Source organism: Pestalotiopsis fici (assembly GCF_000516985.1).
Source record: "Pestalotiopsis fici W106-1 unplaced genomic scaffold PFICI_Scf_6, whole genome shotgun sequence".
NCBI lineage: Eukaryota > Fungi > Ascomycota > Sordariomycetes > Amphisphaeriales > Sporocadaceae > Pestalotiopsis > Pestalotiopsis fici.
In genome coordinates, this window is record NW_006917096.1 from 624,431 (window position 1) to 651,626 (window position 27,196).

The 27,196-nt window shown below is 48.5% G+C and overlaps 11 protein-coding genes across 11 annotated transcripts; 5 read left to right on the top strand and 6 right to left on the bottom strand.

Moving 5' to 3' along the window:
- Window positions 1-2,160: 2,160 nt before the first annotated feature.
- Window positions 2,161-5,368, bottom strand: PFICI_08665 (uncharacterized protein; the record flags this gene model as incomplete). The annotated part of the gene is made up of 10 exons (XM_007837246.1): window positions 2,161-2,280; window positions 2,353-2,506; window positions 2,581-2,766; window positions 2,819-3,659; window positions 3,706-3,887; window positions 3,939-3,972; window positions 4,030-4,229; window positions 4,281-4,385; window positions 4,440-5,098; window positions 5,156-5,368. The coding sequence occupies 10 exons, from the start codon at window positions 5,366-5,368 to the stop codon at window positions 2,161-2,163; spliced, it is 2,694 nt and encodes an 897-aa protein (XP_007835437.1).
- Window positions 5,369-5,839: 471 nt separating this feature from the next.
- Window positions 5,840-9,067, top strand: PFICI_08666 (uncharacterized protein; the record flags this gene model as incomplete). The annotated part of the gene is made up of 7 exons (XM_007837247.1): window positions 5,840-6,112; window positions 6,243-6,435; window positions 6,486-6,866; window positions 6,930-7,514; window positions 7,589-7,700; window positions 7,753-8,016; window positions 8,077-9,067. 7 exons carry the CDS (start codon window positions 5,840-5,842, stop codon window positions 9,065-9,067), a joined length of 2,799 nt encoding a protein of 932 aa, XP_007835438.1.
- Window positions 9,068-10,209: 1,142 nt separating this feature from the next.
- On the bottom strand, window positions 10,210-10,971 carry PFICI_08667 (uncharacterized protein; the record flags this gene model as incomplete). Its single annotated transcript, XM_007837248.1, has 1 exon — window positions 10,210-10,971. One exon carries the CDS (start codon window positions 10,969-10,971, stop codon window positions 10,210-10,212), a length of 762 nt encoding a protein of 253 aa, XP_007835439.1.
- Window positions 10,972-11,904: 933 nt separating this feature from the next.
- PFICI_08668 (uncharacterized protein) lies at window positions 11,905-12,615 on the top strand (the record flags this gene model as incomplete). The annotated part of the gene is made up of 1 exon (XM_007837249.1): window positions 11,905-12,615. One exon carries the CDS (start codon window positions 11,905-11,907, stop codon window positions 12,613-12,615), a length of 711 nt encoding a protein of 236 aa, XP_007835440.1.
- Window positions 12,616-13,521: 906 nt separating this feature from the next.
- Window positions 13,522-14,244, bottom strand: PFICI_08669 (uncharacterized protein; the record flags this gene model as incomplete). The annotated part of the gene is made up of 1 exon (XM_007837250.1): window positions 13,522-14,244. The coding sequence occupies one exon, from the start codon at window positions 14,242-14,244 to the stop codon at window positions 13,522-13,524; it is 723 nt and encodes a 240-aa protein (XP_007835441.1).
- Window positions 14,245-15,147: 903 nt separating this feature from the next.
- On the top strand, window positions 15,148-16,938 carry PFICI_08670 (uncharacterized protein; the record flags this gene model as incomplete). Its single annotated transcript, XM_007837251.1, has 1 exon — window positions 15,148-16,938. The coding sequence occupies one exon, from the start codon at window positions 15,148-15,150 to the stop codon at window positions 16,936-16,938; it is 1,791 nt and encodes a 596-aa protein (XP_007835442.1).
- Window positions 16,939-16,962: 24 nt separating this feature from the next.
- Window positions 16,963-19,335, top strand: PFICI_08671 (uncharacterized protein; the record flags this gene model as incomplete). The annotated part of the gene is made up of 3 exons (XM_007837252.1): window positions 16,963-17,268; window positions 17,322-18,010; window positions 18,060-19,335. The coding sequence occupies 3 exons, from the start codon at window positions 16,963-16,965 to the stop codon at window positions 19,333-19,335; spliced, it is 2,271 nt and encodes a 756-aa protein (XP_007835443.1).
- Window positions 19,336-19,674: 339 nt separating this feature from the next.
- On the bottom strand, window positions 19,675-20,244 carry PFICI_08672 (uncharacterized protein; the record flags this gene model as incomplete). Its single annotated transcript, XM_007837253.1, has 1 exon — window positions 19,675-20,244. The coding sequence occupies one exon, from the start codon at window positions 20,242-20,244 to the stop codon at window positions 19,675-19,677; it is 570 nt and encodes a 189-aa protein (XP_007835444.1).
- Window positions 20,245-21,360: 1,116 nt separating this feature from the next.
- Window positions 21,361-22,209, bottom strand: PFICI_08673 (uncharacterized protein; the record flags this gene model as incomplete). Its single annotated transcript, XM_007837254.1, has 1 exon — window positions 21,361-22,209. One exon carries the CDS (start codon window positions 22,207-22,209, stop codon window positions 21,361-21,363), a length of 849 nt encoding a protein of 282 aa, XP_007835445.1.
- Window positions 22,210-22,772: 563 nt separating this feature from the next.
- On the top strand, window positions 22,773-24,644 carry PFICI_08674 (uncharacterized protein; the record flags this gene model as incomplete). Its single annotated transcript, XM_007837255.1, has 1 exon — window positions 22,773-24,644. One exon carries the CDS (start codon window positions 22,773-22,775, stop codon window positions 24,642-24,644), a length of 1,872 nt encoding a protein of 623 aa, XP_007835446.1.
- Window positions 24,645-24,914: 270 nt separating this feature from the next.
- On the bottom strand, window positions 24,915-26,033 carry PFICI_08675 (uncharacterized protein; the record flags this gene model as incomplete). Its single annotated transcript, XM_007837256.1, has 2 exons — window positions 24,915-25,228; window positions 25,289-26,033. The coding sequence occupies 2 exons, from the start codon at window positions 26,031-26,033 to the stop codon at window positions 24,915-24,917; spliced, it is 1,059 nt and encodes a 352-aa protein (XP_007835447.1).
- Between the last annotated feature and the right edge of the window lie 1,163 nt (window positions 26,034-27,196).

Below are 27,196 nucleotides of genomic sequence, written 5' to 3' on the forward strand. Positions count from 1 at the left end.
GGAACAAGAGTAAACATTCCCTTCTGCGACGAGAGGAATACGAACCTTTTGAAGGCACCAGAAATATCTCTGAGACGCGATTAGACTCTTCGTCATGGCGGCGGGCAACCCAAAATAGTGCAGACTTGTAGATTGCCCCAAACGATATCGATTCCCAACTTGTAAAGGAGGTCATCGTGGGATCGTCCAGCTTGTGCTCCACGTCAAATATTTCTGACGCGAGAGCCCCGCAAATGTTCCAGCCGGCCATGATGGCTGCCTTGAAGCTTTTACTGTCAGCATGTTGTTAGATTTCCTCCGATTCTACGGGGAACTCGGTGATACTGTGTAGAATATGGCTACAACGACCACAATACAGCATAAAGTTGATGAAATATACAAGCCTGCTGAGAAGAGCAAAGACAGTTTCACAGAATCTGACAGCAAAATACAATACCATAGTGAGAACCAACGGCTTTATCTGTCGGAGCAACGCAGGATTTCTTTCTGGACTGGGGGAATGCCGCGTGGTAAACTGCCTTGGAGTTAAGCACATAAAACCGAGGCTTTGGGGATGCGATGATTGGAGTACTAGCGCAAATCGGAGAACGCTACGTACAACACGCATAGCAAAAAGATTGCCAAGACAGGCTGTGTAGGAGTTGGATAACTCTCTTCGCGAAAGAATAGGAGCTAGAAGCAAACCGCAACCCCATAAGCTGCAGCTTTAGTTTTGGCGAAAATCATGAGCCAAAGTCAAGAATAATGTCTAGAATTGGCTTTGTAAGATAGAGATATCTTCTTAGATGACTTACGCATGTGCGTAACGGACTACTGTCACCTATTCCGCCTAGTAGACGTGTAGAGGCTCAGGTGAGAGTCTATTTGTTTGCACATTATTTTCGTGGATGTATACCATCTTTAAACTTGATGGTGCTATTCGTAGCACATTATAGTGTACGAAGTATTGACTGATAGGCTGCACCAACCAGGCAGGATTCCGAAACGACAAAAGACGTTTTTGTAAAGTGCTCTAATTTGCGTTCCTAATCATCAATCTCGGACGTGAGAGCTTTATAGAATAACGGGCTGCATAATGACTGCTTTAAAGTCTGGCCTATCGCCACGATGTCATGTCAACATGCAGGCATGATGGCATAGCATCATATCTTTGTTAACAGGCACGGTACTTCGCAACAAGTCAGAAAGTTGAAAGTAAGTGGTTGGCCTTGGGCAATGATGGTTTTTGGTGGTCTAAGTGGTTTCTATTAGGTGTCGCAATCCCCCAACAATGACGGCAGGGCATCAAAGGTACGGGATACTGGGTGTATTTCATTGTAGACGAAGTCTACAAAAATGGGATCTACGGAATCAACAGCTAAGTGCTGGTGTTGAGCGCACGGGCCCTTTGGAGGGGGCCAGATAATTAGCGGGGCAAAGCAAAGGCGCCAGCCAGCCAGCCGTGACTCGCGCCCACAAAGTGTTGTTATTGAAGGAGGGGGTGTGGAGACCAATTGTCGATGTTATCCAATGAGAAAAGAGTTTTGGGAACACTTTAAGATTTTAAGAAAGAAAACGTGAAGCAGTGCAATAGATGGAGTGTATACACCCTCCTCAAGGATTATAAACGTTAGATCGTTACTTGCCCCACGCAGTGACCCAGCACCTCCCATCGGAATTTTACCACCAAAAAGAAGCTAATTTCTATCTACTTCCATATCCAGTGCTGGAAGCTTCCACAACCCGTACACAAACAGCATACATTATAGGGAGAGATACCCGACAGATCAGAGGGTTAGTGAGTGGAGCTTTATACCGATCTAACATTTATAATCTCGGAGGAGGTGTGGGAAATCAAAATCGGTAGGAGGGGGGCTCTTGCGCGTTACCCCCGCAATTCTGACCTTTTTGCCTGTTTCATTATATGACTCGTATAACAAGCGTCCATGCTCATTAACAATAAGACAATAGGAGCCATAGGTATATCTAAAGCCACCGCTAATGTGCACACAAGCCACAACAAAAGATACAACATTCGAACCATGTCCCCCCCCCCCCCCACCACCAACCACCACCAAAAAAAAACCCCCATACACACAAACCAAAGAATAGATGAGATGAAGTGCTTGTTGTCATCCGCTGAATCATGAGTTTAGGGGGGTGATAGTCGGCTGCGGACGACTATCCCGTATTTTGGTTGATGATGCTTGTGAGGTGATGAAGCTGCTCTGCTTTGCCCTCGCCTGAAGCAAAGCCTCCTCCTGCTAATTGCAGCTTTCGATGTTGCTTGGATTGCACCACCTTTACGGATCGTATAAATGCATTAGACTAACGAAAAGAATGAATTAAAAAGCTTCCATTCAAGAGACGTACCTCTTCGATTGACCTTCGCATCATGTAGCGGATCACGGTCACCCGTTCAGCCTGATCGATGCGCAGAAGCCGCCCGATTGCCTGATGCTCTACTGCAGGGTTCCACTGTGGCTCGAGAATGTGAACACGATTTGCAACTGTCAGGCCGTTCAGCCTTTAGATGTGTCAGGTATGGCATTCTTGGAAGACTATGACCACGAGAACAGGTAGAGTGTAGAATCAACTCACCCAACAGCACCAGTAGAGAACGTCATCAATAATATCCTGGAAGCGCTTCGGCTCTGAAATTCAGATAAGATAGCATTTCGTTTCCGAGTGGTGACATCTCCGTCAATACGTAGGACACTCAACCGCTGCTCAACCAGGCACCCCTCCACGATGTCCAGTGTTTTCTTCCAGAAACTGAATATGACACTGCCTAAAGTTAGTAGTTGGCTAGTACTCTACAATGCTGAGAGACTCTTACCATTTGTCACGCATATAATGGGCTTGAACATCTTGAACCAACTGTTGTATCTTAGATGGGTAAGTGGACTGCACGGTAATTTCTGTATCACCGCGACTGCTATTATCAATCTGGTGCCGAGACTGGCACAGAGGGCAATTGGCCTCTCCTTCGGCTTGATATTCTGATCGGTACTGTGCAGTACACTCGTGACAAACCAGTCGAAGACACTGGGTGAGATATGAGGCATCCGAATCGATATGACTGCTAATAGAAACAATGTCACACGAGCAGTAAGAACACATTGCTTGGCCGCCTTGCTGGAGCAAGCTCAAGACTTCATCTGGAGGAGTCTGGGATCCTAAAGCAGTAGCCGCTGTGGACGACACACACAATCCGTTATTACAGAACATCCGTAGCCGAAGTAAGGCCTGCATGACTCCATGATGGGTGCCCTTTTGACTTTTGCTGCCGATTGCTAGTGTAATAGCTCTCTTGCAGGCAATCTCCAATCCACTATATCGCTGGCGTTCCTTTTGCGAGAATTCGGGTCGAACGTCGGTAGTGATGTGACCTAGTCCTGGTAGTATATTCTTGGTCCTACGCATACAGATGGATGAAAGCAGTAGCTTAAGGTTTTCGAACTCCCCTTTGGGAGATGAAGCGCTTCGCTGGAGTTTGGATATATGTTTTCGGAAAGCCGTGCCGTCCTCGAGGACGGGAACCTTGAGATATCTCACCAGTGAGCCCAGATCGTCCAAGGAGTTTTGGATAGGGGTTCCTGTTAGGCACCAACGAATATTGGATGAAAAATTGCTGACTGCTTCAAACTGCTTGCTCGAAGAGTTCCGAATCACGTGCGCTAGGAAATTTAGTATCTGGAGCAAAAGAGTGGCTACCATACTTACCCTCATCTAGTACAACTCTGTACCAAGTTCTGCCGTATAATGCAGCTTCTCGGTCTCGAAACTCAACCATGGCTGTGCCGTAGGTAGTGAGAATCAAATCATAACTTGAAAGTTTACCGTCATAGTCATGCCTTTCCGGTCCGTGGTACCTGAGCCAGCTCACAGCGCTGTACATAATATGCCTTCACAACATCAGTCGACCTCTTTTATAATCAATATTTCCAGTCACTTACTTCTTGATTTCATTCTCCCAAGTATTCATGAGCACTGCGCAGGTATATTTCAATGAATGAATTCAATATCAAGGCGACAAGTCAGACTCACACTCGGAAGGTACAACAATGATTGTAGTTTTGGCAGACCTATCCCCTCCAAACAGGGCAAATTCCCGCGCTCGATCTAGAGACCCAACTATAGCTGACAACGTGGTTAGGGTTTTGCCGAGTCCCATATCGTCGGCAAGAATGCCTCCCCGGCAGTCGGCCATCGAAGGACTTTTTGCGCCGGTGATCACATGCCGATAACTCACAAACATTAGTTGGAAAATAAGGAATCTAGTGGTATGAGATACTTACTACTGTACCTCATTCGTAGACAATTGCAGCTTCCAAAGAGCTACTTCAGGCGGGCAAATACCGATCTCTCTTCGATTCATAAAGTCAACTCCTTCCCTTTGGTGACTGAAAAATCAATCAGAAATGATATGTATGAAAGGCGCTTGGAGGAAAACAAACGGTAAAAGGCTGGATAGAATGCGTCGGTCCTCTTGATACGCTTGGAGGTAGGCGTGGACAGGCATATTGTTTAGGAATGCGTCGATATCAACAAGTAGTGAGGACATATCCTCTGCTGTGGGATTGACTAATTCGCTGTCATGCTCGCTGTCATCCACCAAAACGGTTTCGAGTTCTTGGATATCCTGTAATCCACCAGTGGTGAATAAGGGATGTGGTAAATCGAGTGACTGAGGGTTCTCGTAAAGAAGGTGTGTTGCGCCAAGCATTGGCTCTTGAAGATATAGGTTGCAATTGGCGAGAAGTTTTGCCACTGTATTCCCTTCATCCCGGAGACCGGAAAGTATGATTCTCGTCTGGAAGCACACAGAACTTGTCTCCTTTCCTTCGAGCTCGCGAAACTTGTTATTCGCGTCGACCCAAGTCGTGTACTCCACTATTACTTGAGCACGTGCCTTAGTTTCATTACTGATGGAAGACAGCCCTTGGTGAGTTCTGTTATTTAGTACAGCAGTTGGAAATCCACCTGTCGTTTGTAGTTTTGCGTATTTATCTTCAAAATTAATTGAAAGAGACAGGAATAGGCCATCAGGTAGCCTAATAGTATCTTGTTCGACTGTATCTACCGACCATCTGACTTCAGCACCGATATCGTGAAGCTGTTTATGCAATGGTTAGCCTTTTCTCAGGTTCAAACCAAAGTAATTAGTACCTACCATTCCGTAACAGATCTCTTCGCTCACATTCCAAGAGTCTTGTGCTTGATAATCTGATGGTTGAAGATCATCTTGCATGGGATACGTTGTCAGCGGCAAGTCTCCAGTGCCAGAAACTCCCGTGGCCTCCAAGTCAATGTATTCTATAGAGTCACTGGTTCCGACTGCAGGCTCCCGCTGTGTATTCGTTGGAATCGGCCGATTGGTACCCATTCTGTCAGGCGTATATTTGAACGGTCCAATGCTGATCAACCAATTGACCAAAAAGCCACTGTCCTGAGCATCAATTATCCAGGTCTATCCGAAATATCCATAAGAAACTCAGGAAACTCAGATTTTGAAACTTGGGAACATTTGCTGATGTCATTGTTATCAGGTATGCAGCTGCGCCTTTGGCTGTGCAGGAAGGTGGCAGTTTTGCAAGTCTGAACGGGCGCATGCATAAGTGCCCAAAACTTGCATCTACCTAGGTACCTCGGTAGATTAGCTCCCTGCAACCAGCACAGCCTCGTACGACATTCAAGGTGGCGCAGCCTTGCGTTCCCAAGAGGTGGAAAACTGACATGATCACATTTTCAGATGGAACAGTCGTCATCTTCAACTTTACCGCGTCTTCATGTTTCACCATCAAGACGCAGCGATCAAACTTTCGCGGAAGTGCTGTAACAGGTCACCCCTACAGACATGGCGCACGACGCCGCGATAGAAAGGGACTTGCGCGAAGTTTTGGAAAATTTCAGACAGACTTCAGGCTTGAGCCACGACCAGCTACAGTCATTTCAGAATGCTTCTTTCGAGAACATTCAAGGCGCACTGGCTGCTATTCAGCAGCGTCAAGCGCAAACAAAGCGCCTGGTGTATATGAAACGCCTCCAACCATTTTTCGCAAGCATGGCGGATTATGGTAAGGTCATTGAAGTGTTCGTCAGGGCGTCAGAAATGTTGGCATTTATTTGGGTGCGCAATTAAGGATCCTGAAGTCGTTTGGTGCTGTTGCTGACTTGAAACCAAAGGGGCCTATGAAATTTATTCTTCAAGTAACGTGTACCTCTCTATACCAAAGAACCAGTATTAAATCTAATCACAGATCACTTCAACGTTCTCTGAAGCATTCACGTCGCTCTTGGAAACGTATGAATACCTTGGCGAGCAGCTTCCTTTGCTTTCTCACTACCAAGAGCTCTTCTCGAATCAAAAACACATGCGGGATATGCTGGTTCTGATATTCAAAGACATACTGGTGTTTCACGCAGAGGGTTTGAAATATTTCACCCAGAAAGGTAATTTAACCTTATTTCTTTCCAGCTGTAAGGCTAATTTGTGACCATAGTCTGGAAACAACTTTTTCAAGCAACCTGGAAAGGCTTCAACATAAAAATGCAAACACTCAAGGACAATTTCAAGCGCCATCGACAATTGCTTGAACAGAGAGCAAGCCTCATTGAGTTTGAGCAGATAATGTGTCTAAGGAGACACGCCGAGGCTGAAAGTCAGGAGCGCCAAAGACAAACTTGTTCCAATCGACGTGAGTCTGTCCTTCGATGGCTTGCATCGGCCAACTGTGAGGCTATATATGAAAGCCTGGTCTCAGCGCGTTCCTCAAACCCAAAATCAGGAGACTGGCTCCTTAAGGATCATCGTTTCCAGAAGTGGTTTGATCCCTTGTATTGCTCGACTCCGCTGCTATGGCTAAATGGTCTGCCAGGCGCAGGTAAGTGAGCGCGAGCCAATAAGCAGCTCCTCAAAGACATGCATCATTGATTACCAATGCCAGGTAAATCCGTTTTAGCTTCAGTTGTGGTGCAGAATGCCCGCAAGATCCCCGACGTATCGACAATATTCTTCCACTGCGCCGAGAATGATCCTGCCAGAAACAATTTTGTGTCAGTAGCTAGAGGGCTGTTGGCGCAATTAGTTGCCCAAGACGAAGCCTTATTAGCTCTGGTTGATGATGAAAAGTCAACAAGGAGCGGAGACGTCATTTTGTCTAGCGCAGTTGCTGCGAAGCGACTCCTTCAGGTGGCGCTGAAAAGAAAAAAAACATACATTATACTGGACGGACTTGACGAGTGTACGAGTAGGGAACAACGAAAAGAGATCTGTACCTGGTTCTGTGACATCGTTGACTCTCTTCCCCGAACCCAAATGGATGAAATACGTTGCTTGTTCATAAGCCAAGACGACACGTGTGGACGTAAAGATCTGGGGATGCTACCGACCATCAAGATCACCTTTGAAAACAACAGACACGACATTCTGATGTTCGCAGAAACTTGGCAGGCGGATATCGAAGCACACTTTGGCAGATTCAGTGCAGAAGAAGTTGAAATTGCCAAAGTTGTAACAACGAGATCACGAGGTAAGCTAACCAAAAAAAAAAAAAAAAAAAAAAAAAAACTAGCACTCAAGATGACCCGCTATTAACAAAATTAGGGATGTTCATTTTTGCAAAGTGTGCCCTGAAAGAAATGTCCCTACAACCTTCCCGCGATGTTCTTTTGCAGGAATGGAAGAACGAAATATTCCCAGATGCACTCGATGGGGTGTAAGATATAAAGATTGAATTTGATCGAAGTGTACACTTACATAATTTCTAGGTACGACAAAATTATTTCTCGCATCTTGCTCAATGGCAGTCAGAGCAGACGCAAGATGGTTCAAAGATTGCTAGCTTGGGTCTGTTGCGCCCAAAGACCTATCTTCTGGCATGAAATCCAAGGCATGATCTCCCTGGACTTGGAGAACGAGCGTCTAAACGAGGAAAGCAAGCGTATAGTCGGAGATATCAAAGATTTCTGTTCATCTTTGGTTGAGATTGATTCTGTAGGCTCTTTGAACATGATGCATAAAACACTGAAACAGTAAGTTTGATGATGGGGATTCTCAACCCGTTACAAAATAGCCACTAACAACGCGGATAGGTATCTCTGCGCAAAAGCTATCATTACACCATCAGAAGTCCACAGAGAACTTGCAGAAATCAGCATTTCTTACCTCTGCTTTCCTCAAATAAGTCAAAATCTTCCCGAGGCACAATTGGAGAAAGAAGTCTTGACGGGCACGTATGCCTTTTACGACTACGCTACATCCCAGTGGACAGCACATCTACTAGATTGGCTACCCCATTCTAAGTCTGCGGAGATAATTGAGACCAACGAGTGTCTTGACAACTTGCTAGACTTACACTTTACGGAACCGACTCAAGTTCAGGTGGTTTCGAAGACCATGGAAGGGCAGCTCACTCCGTTGAAGGATCTGGATTGTTACAATTCATTGGCGCAATTAATAATCTGGAATAGAAAACGACAGCTTGGACATAACTCTAAGAAAAACGAAGAGCTCTCCGACTTTCCGAAAATCACTGCTCTTATCCGATCAGCCGTGGAACGTTTGTTCGAGGCAAACACGACAGATATTTCCAGAGCGGAAATCCACAAGTACTATGGGCAGGCTGTTTTCAAATGTCCTCACACACATTGTCATTATTTTGTGAGAGGCTTCCAAAATCGTGCAGACAGGGATGAGCACATCGAACGTCATGTCCGGGCTTACATATGTCCTATCGATGGTTGTCCAATGGCAACCATTGGATGTGTCTCTCAAAAGGAGCTCGACAAACATTTGCGTGAGAACCATAATGTTGGCGATGACGGAGACACGTTCCCAGACCTTTCCGAGGAGTCACAGCGGAGGTCAAGAGCCAAGAACCCCTCCAATCACCAGTGCACGTTGTGCTCCAAGAGCTATACTAGGGCGCATGCTCTTCGCTCTCATCTCCGAACACATTCCAACGAACGGCCATTTATCTGTACAATTTGTGAAAAAGCTTTTGCCAGGGAAAATGATAGAAAACGTCACGAGAAGTTGCATTGGAGTATGAAAGAATTCATCAACGAAGACGCCTTCAAGTAAGGAGGCCAACGAGGCTGTGAATGAACCTTCCTAGGACGTAATGCATCTAAGAGAAGCGACGGTCCGAGATAGAAATACATCAATAATTCATAGAGTGCATTTTCGAGGCAGCGCAATGCTTGTTTGTAAGAACCAAAAACTACAGTCATAATCGGATCAGCCATGGAACGTTTATTCGAGTCTTAGACGACAGCGACGTACAGGCCAGCCAGATAGTCAGAAATACTGTGGGCAAGCATTTTGGGAACACACAAGTAACACAGAAAGCTATAAATAGAGCTTTCCAGAAGTGGGAGATTGGTTTAAGGCGCCGGATCGATTGAATCAAAAGAGCATAATCTTACATATAAAAGTTGTTTATTAGACATAAAGTTACTGTATCTAGAAGATACGGTTTCGAGTGCCGAAAATAAAGGCGCGCATGCTAAATATTAAGTTTACAAATAAGAGATAATTATATAATTGTCACGGCTAGCACTGCCATTGTACGAATGGGCAAAGAGTATGCTCGCAATCGTTGGGAAACGATCACGAACTGGGACCTATATGCCCACGGGACGGGGCCGGTGCCATACAGTATCTATTATGACACTGCGTAATCGTGGGCTTATCTCCGCCTTCATGCTCTAGAGGTGATAACGCATTATTACTTAGGCTTTAGGGGCATAAACCATGCCACTAAGATGTTTTGTCTATCCCCGTTTAGTCATGCGGAAGGGATTATGGGAGCACAAAGGCAAGGCCAGCCGATTAATAAAGGATCACTAATAGTCGATCACAAATCTACAAGGACTAAACCGTCCCTCAAAAATCCAAAAACAACGACGCGCAACGCATTTGCGAGCTGACTCATCCCGACCAACCGCAGTTCCCGCCCCGCGTGACTGTCTCCGTTCCGCCCCGACCGGGCTTCCGTTGGCCCCACAAAGTGACCGTTCCGACACGGCCTCGGGCGGTCACTTCTGATTTTATACACCCTCCCCCTCCGGCATCTCACTGCACCCCGTAATGACTCCGCCGCATGCTCGCACGCTACGCCAATGACTATCAATAGCTCATTCACGGATAGATGCACGATACAAGACAATCAAGTAAATGGTGTTTGCTGATATGTCTCTCACAAGAAAGTACCAAACTTAGAACTAGGCGAGAAGTCGCACAGCCCCGGAATCACTCTCCGTCGCAACAGCTGACGAGAAAGTCCGTGTCGCAGAGGGAGTCTCGGAAGTGGTAACGGGCTCAAAAACATTGATGAAATCATCGGCACCACAAATTTCTTCCTCGTTACCGGCGCAAGGTGTGTCGCACTTCTTTTGGTCGCTGGTAGACTCCCCGCCGATGAAGCTACTGCACCAACATTGGTTGCCTGCTTTGACGCCTGCGAAGAGAACGGTTCCGTTGATGGAGGCTTCCCAGCACATATCTTCGCAGGTAGCAATGTCTAGGTCTGGGTCGCCGCCTTCTTCAGTGACCAGGCGGTCTAGGACGGGGAAGTCGGGGTCTTGGTCAGGGTAGCAGCCCCTAGCACTCCAGGAAGTTGGGGAGGGAACGTGTGAGCTGGTGGTTGTGGTAGTGGGAGTAGGGGTGACAGTGGTTGTTGTAGTTGCATTTGGCGGGGGATCGCGGTCACTGGTGGACACGCAATACGACAGAGGGTAACGCCATGGGTCGCAGTCTTCGCTGAGAGATGGGTTCCATGCTGCGAATTCTTCAGGCATGATGCTGAACTGATCTCTGACGCACTCGCAGGACCTGGAGGCGTCGGCGTTGTTCCACCAGTCAATGCAGCTATCGGTGGTTTTAGGGTCGTGCGAGAAGACTGGCTTTGGGCTTGCGGCGACGAGATGTGAGCCCACGATGACCGCTGCCAAAAAGGCTGAGCGGTTGGCAGAAAACGACTTCATGATTGATCGTTGTCCTCTTGGTCTGATCTGAATGAAAAGTGAGCAGTAGAGCGATGAGAAATTTTAAAATGTAGAAAAGAGTATCAAGTCAAGCAGCCATGAGAGAGGGGCATCGGGGAACCTGTTATCAATTGCCAAGGGAACCTCGGTCGAATCCATCAAGAGGAACTCATCTCCACCACTCCTTGTTTTTTCGAGTGTATGTAACGATACATATTGGACGTCGCGATATGATGCAAAGATCGACTGGTTGCCTGCGTCTAAACACAGTAAAGCTTTCAGCAAGCTTGGCTGAAAACCGCAGTATCCCGCGATCGACGTCCAGCTGATTACAATCAGCTTACCATGCAGTTCATCCTCGCCGTGCATTTGTATCAATCAGGTTATTGTTTTGGTGATGTCCTAACCCGAGATCTGCATGACCTCTTGCGGCTCTTATTTCCGGCGGGCCTGTGCCGTCACAACCTTATAGCACAGTGTGCAAAATGAGAGGACTATCACTGTATACGGAGGCTCAGCCCCCAAGGGTCTTACTTATCACCTGGGGCATTTCCACTCATCTTCGCCCGACAGAGGATCACCGCTCCCAAAAGGTCAAGGACCATCGTCTGACAGAGCATCACCGCTCCCAAAAAGTCAAGGACCATCGTCCGACCTGAAAAATGTGTTCGCGCTGCTCATACCTCGGCATAACCGCCCCTGCGCGTTGAATGAAGCAAAAGACGAACTTCAAACCAACGTCAGCGCCACAGAGCCTTGCAAATCTCTCCAACTCAGTCTATTCCTATTTACTTGGCTGCATTACCACCCCTGCGCGTTGAATGAAGCACAATACGAACTTCAAGTCAACGTCAGCGATACAGAACCTCGCAAATTTCTCCAACTCAGTCTACTCGTCTTTACTTGACTGCTGTCTACAATCAAACCCGGGCAATGTCCTTCGGCGGTCTTCCGTACGCGCTTCGCTGCCACATCTGGGCCTTGGCGGTGGAGCCTCGGCGCATCACCGATATGCGCATCCATAAGAGCAAAGAAAAATTCAGCAAAAAGGACCGCGATATGGGTAAAGACGTGCTCTACGAGACTTCGCCGACGCCGGCACCAGCGCTCATGCATGTCTGCCACGAGTCGCGTCAGCTTGCCCCGTACCGGCGGGCGTTCACCGCGGGTACCAAGCCGCGGTGGACATGGGTCAACTTTGAACTGGACACTTTTGGCGTCACGAGTCTTTACGGTATCCACGAGCTTGTGTCCCACCAGTCGGAAGTGCAGCGGCTCCATGTTCGAACCGATGATGACTGGGACTGGTATGAGTCGGCTACCAATGGTGGGGCTCTAAATGTTCTCCGCGACTTTGACAAGCTGCGAGAGATGCAGATCGTGCTGCAACCTGGCGACATCATGTGGGAGGATGTGTATACGGAATGGGGCTTCGCAGGATGTAAAAGCAGTGTAAAGTTTATTGACGAAGGAAGTGGGCTTGTGCTCACTGGTCAACAATTAAAGATGGTCACGGACTGGAGGACAATCTTCTCGTTTGACAATGAGGGAAACCCGCCTGAGTCTGACCAACTCTCAGATGAAATACAATGGGCTGCCGATGAAGATTCTCATCTCACGCTGGCACAAATCCGCGAGATTTAATGCATAGGAAAGCAATATCAATAACTGTTTGCGAAGACGTTTACCTCTGTGGCAGTCTGTGGCAGTCTGTGGCATTTTGTGACAAGTCGTCGTCTTTGTTTGCAGTCTACTAGTACGAGCGTGGCCTACGGGTGATTATCAAGATGATGATGGAGAGAAGAGGCAAGAATATTTCTGTATAAAAGCGAGACTTTCGCAAGTCTCTCGCTTTGAGTCTCTCTGGGCGATAACTTATGGAGGTTTTCATCTCTGGGTGGCATTAGCGACCTGTGTACCGAGCATATAGCATGAAGCGTCAATGTCATTCCATCCCTGATAAGCTACGATAATGCTGCTCTATTGCCTTGAAGTAAATAAAAATTCAAATAACGAGACACCTCTTTCCTACTGTAGGGTAGCTATAGATCGCACTTAAACCCCTCCACCATCTCATATCATCTTCAACTGAGATTTCGAACAAGCAGTACCTCTTAATTTCAGATCCCCTGATATGCAGTTTCACTGCATATTCCTATCCCCGATACTCCACCCGGATCCTTCGCTATCATGACTACCTCAAAACTCAGCGCGAGAGCACATCATGGCCCCAAGGAATCTAAAGGCAACTGTCGCGACACTGACACAACAGTGTATGATGTACACTGCAAAGTCCACCCAAAAATTAGGCAAGCAAGGGGCCGAGCCCAAGCAGATAGACGAGGTCAATTGTCATACGGAGAATTTCAAAGAAGACAGTGGTCAATCCTCTGAGCCGTTCGCCGCGTGGCATCGATGACTGCCTTGTGTTCCGCAGCAGCTCTGTTGGTTTTTTTGTAGAAATCCTTTGCGGCGGCTTCCACATCGTGCGTGACATCCTGAATTGGCCTGCCAGTACTAGTCACGCCGTCTTCAATCGTCCGCTTCCAGTCAACCACGTCCCAAGCACCGCCAGTGGACGGGGTTGGTGCCTCCACCCACAGTCTTGGTTTTGACATTAATGCCGGTACCCGCGAGCCTATTTTGAATATTCTGGATTTGGCGCTGCCCGTGGTCTCCCATGCGGGCTTCAAGCACGAGCTGATTGGCTCGTTGAAAGCCCTTGAAAAGATCGCGGTGGTTATCGAAATTGTCGTTCTTATCGGCCGTTTGTTGGACGAATTTGCCCAGACCACTAAGAAATTTGACATAACTGTTCGTGGTGACCTTTCTCATTTTGTATGCGGGCGTGTTACGGACTCTACGTCCGGGAGCGCTGGTAATTTCATGGTAAAGGTTGTGAGCCGTCTGCTCTATATCAAGCCCAGTGATGCCATCGTTGAACGGCAAAGGGTTGCCGCCGGCGTCCCTGGCGAAAGATTGCTGGCCGTCGCCTCTCAATCTGCTTAGGGGGCCAACGAGCTGGTTGAAGTTGGATCTAGAGTTGGGCGGATTGTGCCCTAGAGGGGGCTTCCATCCATCTTCATCTGGGCATATGCCCGCGTCGTTGACTTCCTGTCCGCACCAGAAGCCGATGGTGCGGTCGCCCTCTGGATTAAGCTGATCAATCTCGTATGCATAATAGAGCATAACTCGTTCCAATACGCCCTGATAGCCACCTGCCCAAACGGCGGCGATCAAGGTGAAAAGGGCCAGCAGCAGTGGCACTCTCATAATTCTGAAAAGATATAGCAAAAAAGCTTTCTTCCGCAAATAAATCAGTTTTCCTTTCAAAGTAAGGAAAGTCTTCCAGCCAGTATGGAAAATGTCCTCAACGGAAAGAAATCATCCTCAGACACAAAAGGGATGTCAACCAAAGGCTAATATTCAAAAAAGGGCGAAGAAAGTAATGACGTCTAACCAGAAGAACTATCACAGTTCGGGATAGTGGATTGCACCCCACTGTTCAGAAATCCTCAGGAGCAAGAAAAACAACGTCACATATGCTTCGGTCTTTTGATCGGATAATGTGAATATCTCATGTCGCCAAGATATTGAAAGCTTGCGGTGGATTGCAAGGCCCAATTTTTGTACCATAACCAATAACTTACCACCACCGCATTGAGCCCCATGCGAAGCCAAGCTTTTAACCCGTTAACCCGTCTGTCACTGTGTACATCCAACCTCTAGAACCAATGAGACTAGGTTAGAATATTTTCAGCCTTGTTGAGTTGAGTAATGCAGAGGAAGGCTGTGCCTACATTTCCTATCTAGGAGGTCGTGTCACTTGCCCTTTTAGGGTGTCGGAGGTTTGCCAGTGGTGTTGGATATTGACCGAGGTTTTGAGCGATGTCAATATACTTCGGTCCCTTTTGTCAGAAATGACATGGCATGGCTGATGTTAGAATGTTCCTTGTTCGTGGGACTCATGTATTACATCACCGGCTTGCGGGTACAGCTGTTCGCTCTGTGATATTTTTTGTTATCTTCCTCTTGTTACGCATCTCGTTCAACGGCCACACTAATCTTCTCTATCATACTTCAATTCTCCCTCGCATTTCTCTCATCCTCCCTTATATTTTCTTTCCCCCTTTACGACTCTCTTACTTGCTCATTCTTCAACTAAAAGGAACCAAGATGAAAGCGCTCTTCCACTGCAGATTTACCGTGGCTCTACTTTTAGGGGCAATAGCCGCACAGAGCGACGCCGCGCAAGAGGCTGACGTCGACGAGTGGCGCGCAGCACACCAACGCACATCGGGAGGTGCCATGAATTCATGTCCTCCACCATGCCGAGAAGACTCAAAGTCAGAGGCAAAATCATTTCTCTACCCTGGTACTCCAGACCTGACACGCTGTAATGAGACCATGATGTTGGACTTCGCCGTCCAAAACACAAAGAAAGACGGCACCGCCTGGCCAATTGCAATCAGAGCATGCAAGGCCGAGTTCAACACAAAGTACGATGCTTTCGTACCGGATGACAACGTCGCGGCCATTTGCTCAACACCAAATCATGATGTCATCAAGATTTCCGTCTTCATGGGAGAGCTCGAATCCCCTGAGGGCAAGGAGTTCAACAACGAACACCTTGTAGCAGCAGGAAAACAGCTTCTCAACTCGCTTGGCGTGGAGAAGCCCTCATGCACGCAGAACCTGCTGAGCTTTACATACTTGCAATCTTCCGTCGTCGGCTTCTTCGCTGGCCGCGAGGTACACCAGCACGGTGTGCCAGGCAACGTCCTCGACAGCTTCCTGAAGCATATCCAGGAGACACCCATCTCCAAGCCGACCGTTGTCCAACTATGTGAGGGTGGACGCGGTGCCGACTACGCCCTTGGTATCATTGCAGCCAGCGCTCAGGACCTTCCTCTAGCCCAAGATGCAACCAAGGCATGGTCTGACGGCCGTTGCGTCAAGGCTGACAACGCCGACGACTGGACCACTGTCAGCATCAAAATCCCAGCCACTGTAGGCTCTGGCAACAGTACAAGCACAAATTCTTCCGGCGCTACTTCTGGGGACACGGCCCACAGCTGGAGCAAGTCTCGTCTTGTCGCTCGTGCCGACTGTAGGACGGCAACGGTCCATCCAAACGATGGCTGCTGGGCGCTTGCTCAACGGTGTGGCATCAGCGAAGCTGCTCTAGCCCGCTTCAATCCCGCGTCAAACTTTTGCAACACGCTCGTAGCCGACCAAAAGTACTGCTGCTCAGCAGGCACGTTGCCCGATACCATCCCTGATGCCAACCCTGACGGCACCTGTCGTACCATTAGCGTAGTAGCCAATGATGGCTGCGGTACTCTCGCGTCCAAGTGCGGCCTAGCACCGGCTGACTTTACCGAGCTTCACGAGGGCGATGAAGACTTTTGTTCCACTTTGGCTGTTGGGCAACTCGTTTGCTGCACTCATGGCAAGCTGCCCGATATCAGACCCAAGCCTGGCGCGGACGGGTCTTGCGCCACGTACACAGTCAAGAAGGACGATGGGTGCGCCGCCATTGCGATTGCCCACGGCCTCGAGGAGGAGGACATCATGGACTTGAACAAGAAGACATGGGGCTGGAACGGATGCGATCCAGACTCGCTCTTGGTGGGCACCATAATCTGTCTGAGTGAGGGCACCCCTCCTTTCCCTGCCTCTGTCGATGGCGCCCAGTGTGGACCGACTGTGCCTGGTACCGAGATGCCCGAGGGCAGCACTAGTGACGAATGGGCCGAGCTCAACCCATGTCCGCTTAATGTCTGCTGCAACGTCTGGGGCAATTGTGGTCTCATGGATGAGTTCTGTGTCATATCCGAGACCGATACTGGTGCGCCCGGTACGTCGAAGCCCGGCGAGAATGGATGCATCGCTAGCTGTGGTATGGACATTATCAAGGGCGACCCGCCTGCCGAGACGATCCATGTCGCTTACTTTGAATCCTGAAACAAGAACCGACCTTGCCTGACCATGGACATCAACCTGATTGACATCGAGAAATACACGCACGTGCACTGGTCTTTCGCCAACGTCACTGAAGACTTTGGAGTTGATATCAGCGGTGCACAAGGACAATGGGACAAGTTCAAGGACATGTCTGGCGTCCAAAAGATTATCTCCTTTGGCGGCTGGGATTTCTCAACCAAGCCTGGCACTTTCAACATTTTGCGAGAGGCTGTCAAGCCTGGTAATCGTGGTGTTTTCCGAGATAACATCATTGCTTTTCTTGACGAACAAGGTCTTGATGGGGTTGACCTCGACTGGGAGTATCCTGGAGTGAGTATCACCTGACACCCAATTTGGATTGACACAGCTGACACTGAACATAGGCGCCTGACATTCCTGGCATTCCCGCCGGAGACCCAGAAGCTGGCGAAGACTACTATGAGCTATTGAAGAGCATCAAGGAAACTGTTGGCGACAAATACACCGTTTCATTTGCAGCCCCAGCTTCGTACTGGTACCTAAAAGCCTTCCCAGTGAAGAAGATGGGTGAGGAGCTCGACTACATCATCTACATGACGTACGATCTCCATGGTCAGTGGGACTACGGCAACCAGTGGACGTCTCCTGGTTGTCCAACTGGAAACTGTCTTCGTTCTCATGTCAACGAGACGGAAACGATGGATGCCTTAGCTATGATTACAAAGGCGGGTGTACCATCCAACAAGGTCGTCGTCGGTGTTACTAGCTACGGCCGCTCGTTCAAAATGGCCTCGGCTGGCTGCGACGGACCTGAATGCACGTTCACAGGCAGTCCAACCATATCCGACGCCTTCCACGGTCGCTGCACAAACACTGGCGGATATATTTCCAACGCTGAAATTGGAGAGATCGTTGCTTCTGGCAACTACAATAAGAAGTGGACCGCTGCTGGGTCAGACATTCTTGTTTTCAACGACACTGAGTGGGTTGCCTACATGAATGACTCGATCAAGTCCGACCGAGAAGAGCTCTACGCATCATACAACTTTGCAGGAACAACTGACTGGGCCGTTGATTTGTTGGAATTCGTGGAGTAAATCACCCGTCCCTGTACATTCTGAGATGTTACTGACCGTTTGTAGTGGCAGCGGAGGCGATGACGCCGGCGACTACCCAGACGACTATGAATACCCCATCGATATAGACTTCTACAGCAACTGCGATGCTACCTATTACTCCCTGGGAGACCTCGAAGACCGCAAGGATAAGATCCCTGCGAACTGCATGTCCGTCTATATAGCCAAGGTGGAAGCCGAAATCATGAGGGACGCACTGGAAACGTACGATGAGCTCATAGAAGATGGATACGATGGCAAGTTCGAGACCTTTGAGGCATACGTCCGAGAGCAAGTTCCTGATCAGATCAACGCCTTCATGGCCAACGGAAAAGCTGGCGACTACTTCAAGTGTGAGGAGACGGGCATACGTAATTGCTGCGGTACCTGCCATTACTTCTGCGAGGAAGAGGATATCGAGAATTGCGATGATTCACCCGATTGCGTGAACGGGCAGAGCACGTTTGAGATTACCTGCCCCACTGAGTTTCGGTTTGGCGAGGTCGGGAATTGGCTCTCTTCAGACGCTGCTCCAAACACGACCTACACGCTAGAGGACGAAGATGGATTTTACAAGGCCATCCTTGACGACTACGGCATTCAAAAGGACTGGATCAAGTTTGGCGATACCCACGTTTATCTCAACAACGGCTGCCAGTATTCTGACGATGTGAATCAGTGTCAAAGGGAGAACGACTACTGGTACTGGAACTATCCAGGAGCCGCCGATGTAATTGAGGTGGATAACCCCAAGGACGTTATTGGCGACTCCTACGATGAGTCCAAAGACTTATTGGACCGCCTCAGCGTGCTCATCATCATGGCCAACTATGACGAACTCGAAGATCCAGCAGACCTTGTTGACGCAGCCATGCTTCCAGCTCTGAGCATACAAGCAGCTGTCCGAAACATGGAACAGGTCGCCGAGAAGGCCGAAGAGATTGACAAGGCTGAGCGTCAAGAAATGATCATGTTCTTCATCTCTGGGTTCCTGTTCTTCGTTCCTTTCATCGGCACCGCGGCTGGATCTCTCGGCTTGGCCAGCGTCAAGGCGATTATGAGCATGCTGGAGGCGGTTGGCGAGGCTGGATTACTGACATATTCTATCGTGGATGATCCAGACAACGCGTTTATGACCATCTTCTCGAGTCTAGCGGGTGCAGGCTTGGGACGGGGCGGTGGATGGGGTAAGGCGGCCAAGTCGAAGAGGGATATGCCGGTGGAAGAACTGGAAGCTTTGGGAGGCATGAAAACCAGGGTTGACAGATTTGAGAACGTCAAGAGTGCTTCGTGTAGGATTTAAGCCAGCAAGGGTGAACAAGGGAAATTAGAATGCACCTGTAAAGAATCTTCCCACCAATGGCAAGCACCGCAAGCAGACGATAAGATATTGTCGTACTGACGTAGTCAGTACCCACCGCAGATCACCTGCTTGGGTATATAGTCGCTCTTCAGCACCTCTCTTTTGTAGACTAGAGATCAACTCAGACAACTTTCAATGCTTCCTCGATCATCTCGTCTTCAGTTCCCCCTTCACACATCGGCTCAGGTGAGACCAAATCCCAAGTTTTGAATCATAACTGATTTGCAAGTCGCCTGAATATTCCCGACTGGCTCCAGATGTCACTTGGGCTAAGTCGACTTATCCCCAACACTTTTCGCACCACTTGTACCCACAAATCTCTTCGTATACCTTCCCGGAGTCCTTACCGCATCCAGGGACGCAGTGAGAACATTCTCCATGAACGCAGTATTGGAGATGATCAAAAATCCACGTTCCAACCCATCCAGCTTGAGATTCGCAGAACTCGTAAGTTGTAAGATCTCGAATGTCGCCGATAAACATCGACGTCTTGGAAGTGATGCTTTCTGAATCGAAACATTTGACGTAGCAAGGTGGGAACTTTCGGTAAGGAACTTTGCCCGGTCGTCCCTCAGCCTCACTCGCTGCCGCCATGTGCCGTTTGTGGCTCTCCTGTCCAGTGACGGTCGACTCTGTCTGGTTGACCACATGCTGTTGCATATCGGTACTGTTGAAAGGAACAGCGGCGGATCGTCCAAACAGTTGGAACAGGGTCTTGTTGTTGTGATGATTGCTGTCGTCCTGCGTCATAGCACAGCTCAGGGTGTGGTTGCGGTCTTGCGCGACCGGTGATGCGGTTGTTATACCCGCGACAGCGAGGCTGGAAGCGAGAAGCTTGATGATCTGCATTGTGGCTAATTGCGTGTAGACAACTAGGTCTTAGGGAGCTGAATATAGCTGTGCTGAGATAGATTTCGTCTTCAGATAATTGAAAGACCACACGAATGTGTTGGCGACCCGTGTCTCTTTGTCGGTATGTAAATGGAAGTATGGTGGTAAAAAAACAGATTTCTAGACCGGACTACAACAATCAAAGGGGGGTGGGGCCTTTATATAGATATTTTCTGTGGTCACAAGGGTTACGGCGTGAAAAGCTAGTTTGTGTAATCCAAAACCTTATGCTCGAAGACTTGTTGCCTGGAGCAGCTTTGCCTACTTCCTCATCCTTTTTTACAGTATTGGCCAGTATTTCGGTTCAGTGTCACAAGCAACAAAAGCCAAAGTACCTAATATAAGTAACTAGTTTGGCAATAGACCTAGTTTTGTAAAGGCAACCTGGATGGCGCTCTATCTTCTTTTACGAGCTCAGTGATTGGACGGCCAAATATAGTTTTCACCGATGGTTTCGGTGAAAGCCATAGTGGCGTCTACAGTACCATTGCATATGGCGTTCTATTTCTCCGTTCTTATAGCTTCGGCATTACTCTACTCACCGCTATGCATGCCCCTGAAGTCTTACCTTACCGCATGTAAGTAAACGGCATGGATTAAGGATATCTGTATCAAGACCTGCGGTGTCTTCATTTCGTTTGTCTTTCCTTATTCATTTGACACCATTGGATGGAAGACGTATATTGTCAATGCCTCATGGAACGTACTGATCTGGATATGTACATATTTTCAGTGGGTAGAAACGCGCGGCTTGAGTTTGGAGGAAATTGACGTGCTCTTTGGAAAAGATATTATTGTCGGGGTAGTTGAGGAACACGCTACAAAAGTGGGAATCAAGCACAACGTCAAAGAATATATGTAGATATCGGACCAACTTAAAATAATGAATACTACTACTAAGTCCCTCAAAACATAGCATTCGGGCGCTCGGTCTATACAGCGGCGCTCCACTTTGTGTAGAAGAATGCCTCACTATGCACGAAGTATGAGGCTATAAGCGGAACAGTGGATCTATATGCAACGCCTTCCAAGCCGAGAACAGCCTGTTTCATGTAATCGCAGAAAGCCAAGCGACTAGTACTTTCGTACCCTTTGTTCGACCACGTCGAGCCCAGTCATCTTCTTGATGGTCGAGTCCATCATACCATGAGGCATCATTGTCCCAAAGCGTCCAAGCTTGGCGTTGGCGCCCCTCCAGATGACGAGTGGCGGGCTCTTCCTCAGCAAGTCGCCAACGACCTCCTTGGCCCACTGGCCTGGGGGCGTGCCCACATCGGCCATTTTGTCATTGCGCATGGCAGACTCTACAGCGTCCCTCGCTGGCTCGTAGATGGAGTTTTGGGGCAGGGTGATGGAAGTCAGGGCCTTTTGGTTCTTGATCAGGTTGGATGTTACTGCGCCAGTCTTGAGGTCAATGACCTTGATTCCAAATGGCTCCAGCTCCAAGCGCAGGCAGTCTGAGAACATGGACATGGCGGCCTTGGACGCGTTGTAGGCGGATTGAAAAGGTACAGCAGCGGCTGCGACAACAGAGGTCTGGTTAACAACCATGCCCTTGGACTTGATTAGGTGTGGTAAGAAGGCTTGGGTGACTGCGAGCTGTGCCCATACATTGACGTCGAATAGCTGCTTGGCTTCATTGATGGAGACATCGGAGATGGGCATGCTGTAACTCGCGCCAGCATTGTTTACCAGAATGTCGAGACTTGGTATGCTATTCACGCAGGCGGCGATCGACTCTGACGACAAGACGTCCAGTGTCAAGGTATTGATGCTAGCGTGTGAGAAATTGGCCATCTTGGATGGATTTCTAGCCGTGGCATAGACGTGTAGGCCGGCTTCCGCAAAGGCTACAGCTAGAGCAGCGCCCATGCCGCCCTCGGAGCAGCCAGTGATGAGAACCGTCTTCTTCATGGGGGCCATTTTGAAATACTGTTGATGTCTACCCCGTGAAAAGATACGAGTTTAGAAAAATTGGCAAATATATGCAGTCTATACAATATTTAGATAGAATATATCAGAATGCAATTGAGCTCTTGTGTGCGGCGATTGCACCTATTTGTATCCTCGAGGAGAGGTAAATAGTTGCGATACATTTCCTATAGACGATGCTGCATTTGTTTTCCCGCGCGCATGACCGAATCAGGACATCGCGCGGGTTTTAGAAACCCAGAAGATTGGAAATCCACCGTGATTGGTGTCGGGAAGCGGGTGACTTGGCACTAAAATGCCGCCTGCTGCCCTGTAATGGATCATTTGCATGGAATAGTTTAGCGTGCCTGTCAGTAACCTTACTCTCCGTGGGCCCGCACGGCGTCTTCCTGCATAAGGGATTCCGTGCCGCAAATGAGCGACGAGCTGAATTATTAATCTCACCCAGTCTCTCCTGTGCCTTACAAAACAAACATTGGCGGCCAAAAGATATGACAGAGAACTGTGCTTCCAACTGAACTCTTGTGAATTTCCCGCGCGCGTTCTTAGTCAGTATGCCTCCTGGCAGGAAACAGGGCGCAGGCTGCTGGACATGCCGTCTGCGCCGCAAGCGCTGTGATTCTACCCAGCCAATCTGCAGCGGTTGTCAGAGCCTCGAAATCACCTGTCATTCTGGCGAAGCCAGACCTGCGTGGATGGACGGAGGGTCACGACAAAAGCACATGTCCGAGACTATCAAGACTGCCATTAAGCAGAATGCTCTCTTGCGCAGGGAGAGACGTCTTCTGGCCCAGGAGGATCATGGCATGATCATGACCATAGAGGCCGACCCTGTACCTCGCCAGCTTCTGGGTTTTAATCCAGCTCCTGCTTTGGCTCTGGCTCCAACCAGTCATACGGGCGACCCTATTACACACAACGACCCGTTTGGGGCACCAATTGCGTCGAGTCCTTCGACAAGCTCTAGCAACACGGCCCCGTCCGTTGATTGCTCGAACGAGAGCCAGTCCCCCCACACAGTCACATCCTGGACATCGGGTGCACCTACACTGCTGAGCACCAACCATCCAGCCGCTCCCATCCAGGTGCAATTGGGTTCCCTCATGATCTATCTAGACTATGTCTTCCCGTTTCTATTCCCTTTCTATCAACCATCTCTCCTTGAGACCGGACGACAGTGGTTGCTCGGGCTTTTATGTCAGAACGAAGTCTCTTTTCATTTGGCTTCCAGCCTGAGTGCTTACTTTTTCTCGCTCGTGCCCCAAAGCGACAACCAGGATATGCATGATGACTGCAAGACCTTGGTCTGGGATAAACTGATTGAGCAAATGGATCTAGCCATCGGATCGATCCAGAGCACTGTTTCTACAGTCAGCAATAGTGGAGCACAGAGCCCATTGTTGGACAAAATCAGAATCATGCAAGAGATCACACAGCTACTCGTCGTGGAGGTTACTGTCCGGAGCAGCGTGGACTGGTCAATTCATCTCACCCCTGCTCTTAGCATCTTTGATGAGGTATTCAAAATCCACGGCCTTGATCATTCTTCTAAGCCGAGCCTGGATGTTCTTTCAAATTCATTGCCATCATCCATCCCAATGACAACTCAACATCACAAGGCTCTCCCAAACACCCCCGATCAATCGGCTTTGGCCTTTTTTGTGTCTCTATTGCTTTTCGTTGATATCATCGCAAGCACTTCTCTAGGCACGCCACCTGCTCTGCAAGCCTACCACGACAGCCTCCTCTCTACCCGAGGAGATAGTACATTTCCTGTGCACTTGGAAAGTGTGATAGGCTGTCAAAATTGGGTACTTGTTGCTATTGGAAATGTTTCATCTCTCTGTGCATGGAAGCGAGATGCTAAACAAAGCGGCAACTTTTCAGTCCTCGACCTTGTCAAACTCGCAGACCCTATATCGAGAGCTCTGGAAAACGGCCTTCAAGCCTTGGACGTGAACTCAAACTTTCAGCCTAAGAAATCCAACGCCAGTCGATTGAAAGCTTATTACACTGAGCACGACAGAGTTATTGATCCTACTTTCGCCGCAAACATTAATAGAATCTGGGCTCACGCAGCAAAAATATACCTTTCTGTCAGTCTCTCGGGGTGGCAGTCCAACAGCAGCGATATACAATCTAGTATCACTCAGATCTTGGGTCTGCTGGATACAATTGATTCTCCTGGGCAGCTAAGAAGTCTTGCTTGGCCAATTTGTGTCGCGGGGAGTTTGGCAGTACCAGCCCAGGAAAATGATTTTCGACGAATTATTGCCATGATGGGTCCTATGGGTAAATTCGGAACTCTTTCAAGTGCATCAAGTATCGTGGAAGCGGTATGGAGTTCTAGGGATATTATAGACGGGAATGTTTGGGACATGTCCTTGTCCTTGAGCATATTGGGGTCTCCTGCACTCTTGATTTAAGCTCGAAACTGTGTGCTCGGTCTGTGAAATACATCAAGATGAATAATATAACTTACCTAACCTTGAGCATCATATTGTGGGGAAATTGCCAAAGCGCAACGAGTATTATCGGGAAAAGAGAAGAGACATTGACTCAGTGATTTAATGACACTTGCTGATTTCTTAGCGTTACATACGATGTCCTATGCCCTTACTGGCTGCATTGCCAAGTTGGACTGCCTAAAATAGCACAAGACCCCGACATACGGTAACATGGTAAAACAATCCGCATCAGAGCTCAGTCTTTCCCGACCAAGAGACTGCATCCTGATATTGCCGGCCGAGTTTATGCTGTCCAACTTTCAAGGTCTGGAAAACGCCATCAGGGTCAAGATCCTCTCGGATTCGATGCAGCCGCTTAATATTTTCAGCTCCATAGGACAGAAGTGGGGTTTGCTCTTCATAGCAATGGTTGAGGAATAAGTACGGATGATCAGTCCCAGTTTTTTCGGATGCATCTTTTACTCGCCGAAGTGTGCGGCGCAAGAATTCTCGCATCCTGGTAGTATCTGCATCCTGGCTCCAACGCATGTTGAAGTTGATGACTGGACTTCGAGTCAGCTTGGTCTACTCGGAAGCGAGATATGATGCCACAAAGGGCTTACTTGTAAGTGGGCCGTCTGTCTCTTGAATGCGTAAGGTATTTCCACCTCTCCGTGTCATTTTCTTGATTGTTGGTGTTGTTAAAGGGTTGTATACAATGTACACCTGGATGCCAGGAATGTTGGTTATCTTGCTTGCTTCTTCTTGGAATATATCGGCGACAATTAGGTTAATCTCGACACCACTCTTGACAGTCATTGAGCCGAAGAAATTGAAGAATCCATCCTCATTGACAATATCCATCACTTGGGCCATCTCAAACGTTGTTCGTCGATATAGGTGCTCTTCCGCAGGCAAAGGCGTGTCTAGGCACGGGTCATATGCATTCGTATCCATCTGCATAGTCTCCATGACATTCTCAGACAAAGAAACGATCCGGTCTGAGAGCACAAACTCTTTGCGCCACGGTGACCAAGCAAGATTTGTCGCAATCATTTGCAGGTCTGTGGGCATATTCCTCGTGAGGTAGTCAAGTCTTTGCATCACGCTCTTGATGTCTCCTAGATTGAAGAGCTGGAAATTGTACCAAGATGGACCCTGTGGAAACACATCCACAGAGACACTCGTCACCACACCAAAGTTTGCTCCTCCGCCCCGCAGAGCCCAAAAGAGGTCCGCATTGGAGTTTTCAGTAGCTCTGACGATAGAACTATTTGCAAGAACGACTTCGAATTCCTGCACAGTGTCACATGACCACCCGTGGCGTTGTGAAAAGAATGAGATTCCTCCTGGTACCAAGTCAGTCATGGTCAACCCCCATCAGATGTTTTGTACTTGCCTCCAAGTATCGATCCGACCACTCCTGTGCGACCGTTCCGAGTTCCAACCGCAGAAAGATTACGAGAATCCAGTTCACGATAGACATCAGCCCACGCAGCTCCTCCCCCAACGAGAATGGAGCTGTTATGTTCGTCCAGTACGGTGCTAGCCATTAGCTTCAAGTCAATTGTGACTCCATCTTGGACATTGGAAGCCTCATGAAACGGCGCAGTGCCCCCGCCAAGTACAGCAAATTTACATTGCTCTTTGCGCAAAATCGAGAGGATATCCGCAACCTCTTCCGGGCTCACAGGTTCCACTCTGCATTGAGGCTTAACTTGTGATTGAAACAAGGACCACATCTCCCTGTGCGCCCCATGTCCAAGGAACGTTCGTTCGGGAAACAACCCATGAAGCTCTTCGCACTTCGGAAAGATTAGTAAAGCATAAGGCAGTAGACGAGGTCTGGGTAAGTATTTACCGCGTTCAAGCATGATTGAGAGACTCCATCCACCGGGACCAATTGTTGGTATGAGATACTAGCCAAATTGACCAACAGAAAGCATGTTTTTTGGGAGATAAAATGCATGTTTACTACAACCATCTCATTTGGTAGACTATCGTCTCTTGTAAAGAGATATCTTTTGGAATGACGGGCACAACTTTGAAAGAAGATACCTACATGATCACCGGTATGTCGCTTAACCAAAGCTGACCCGAACATGAACTGGGTATAGCTAGCTGCCTAACCGGTTTTCTCGAATGGTCTCACCCCAGCCACGCAGGGCCCAAGCAAGGGCCTTGCGGCGCAGTATCAATGCTGCATGGTATATGGATTGGTAATTTCCAACCTCTCCGGATAACCGCTGCTGTACCTCAACCCACGAAACTCGTGACTCGCGTAAATCCAATAATCCATGACTGCAGATTGCTGTGCCGGCGGGCGGGATCCGACCCTGATGGAATGCAGCCAATCGGATTACGCGTCTGCTGGTGAACCCTAACGTCGGAATCGTCAGCGACCAGCACAACACATGAACAGTTAACCTTATCCGGACTCCTTAATTCTGGAGTTCTCCCACCCCAAGGGAGACAGCGTTTGCCAGAAATGCAGGGTTCATGGAGGAATAGCGGTCAAGAACAGCTACGAC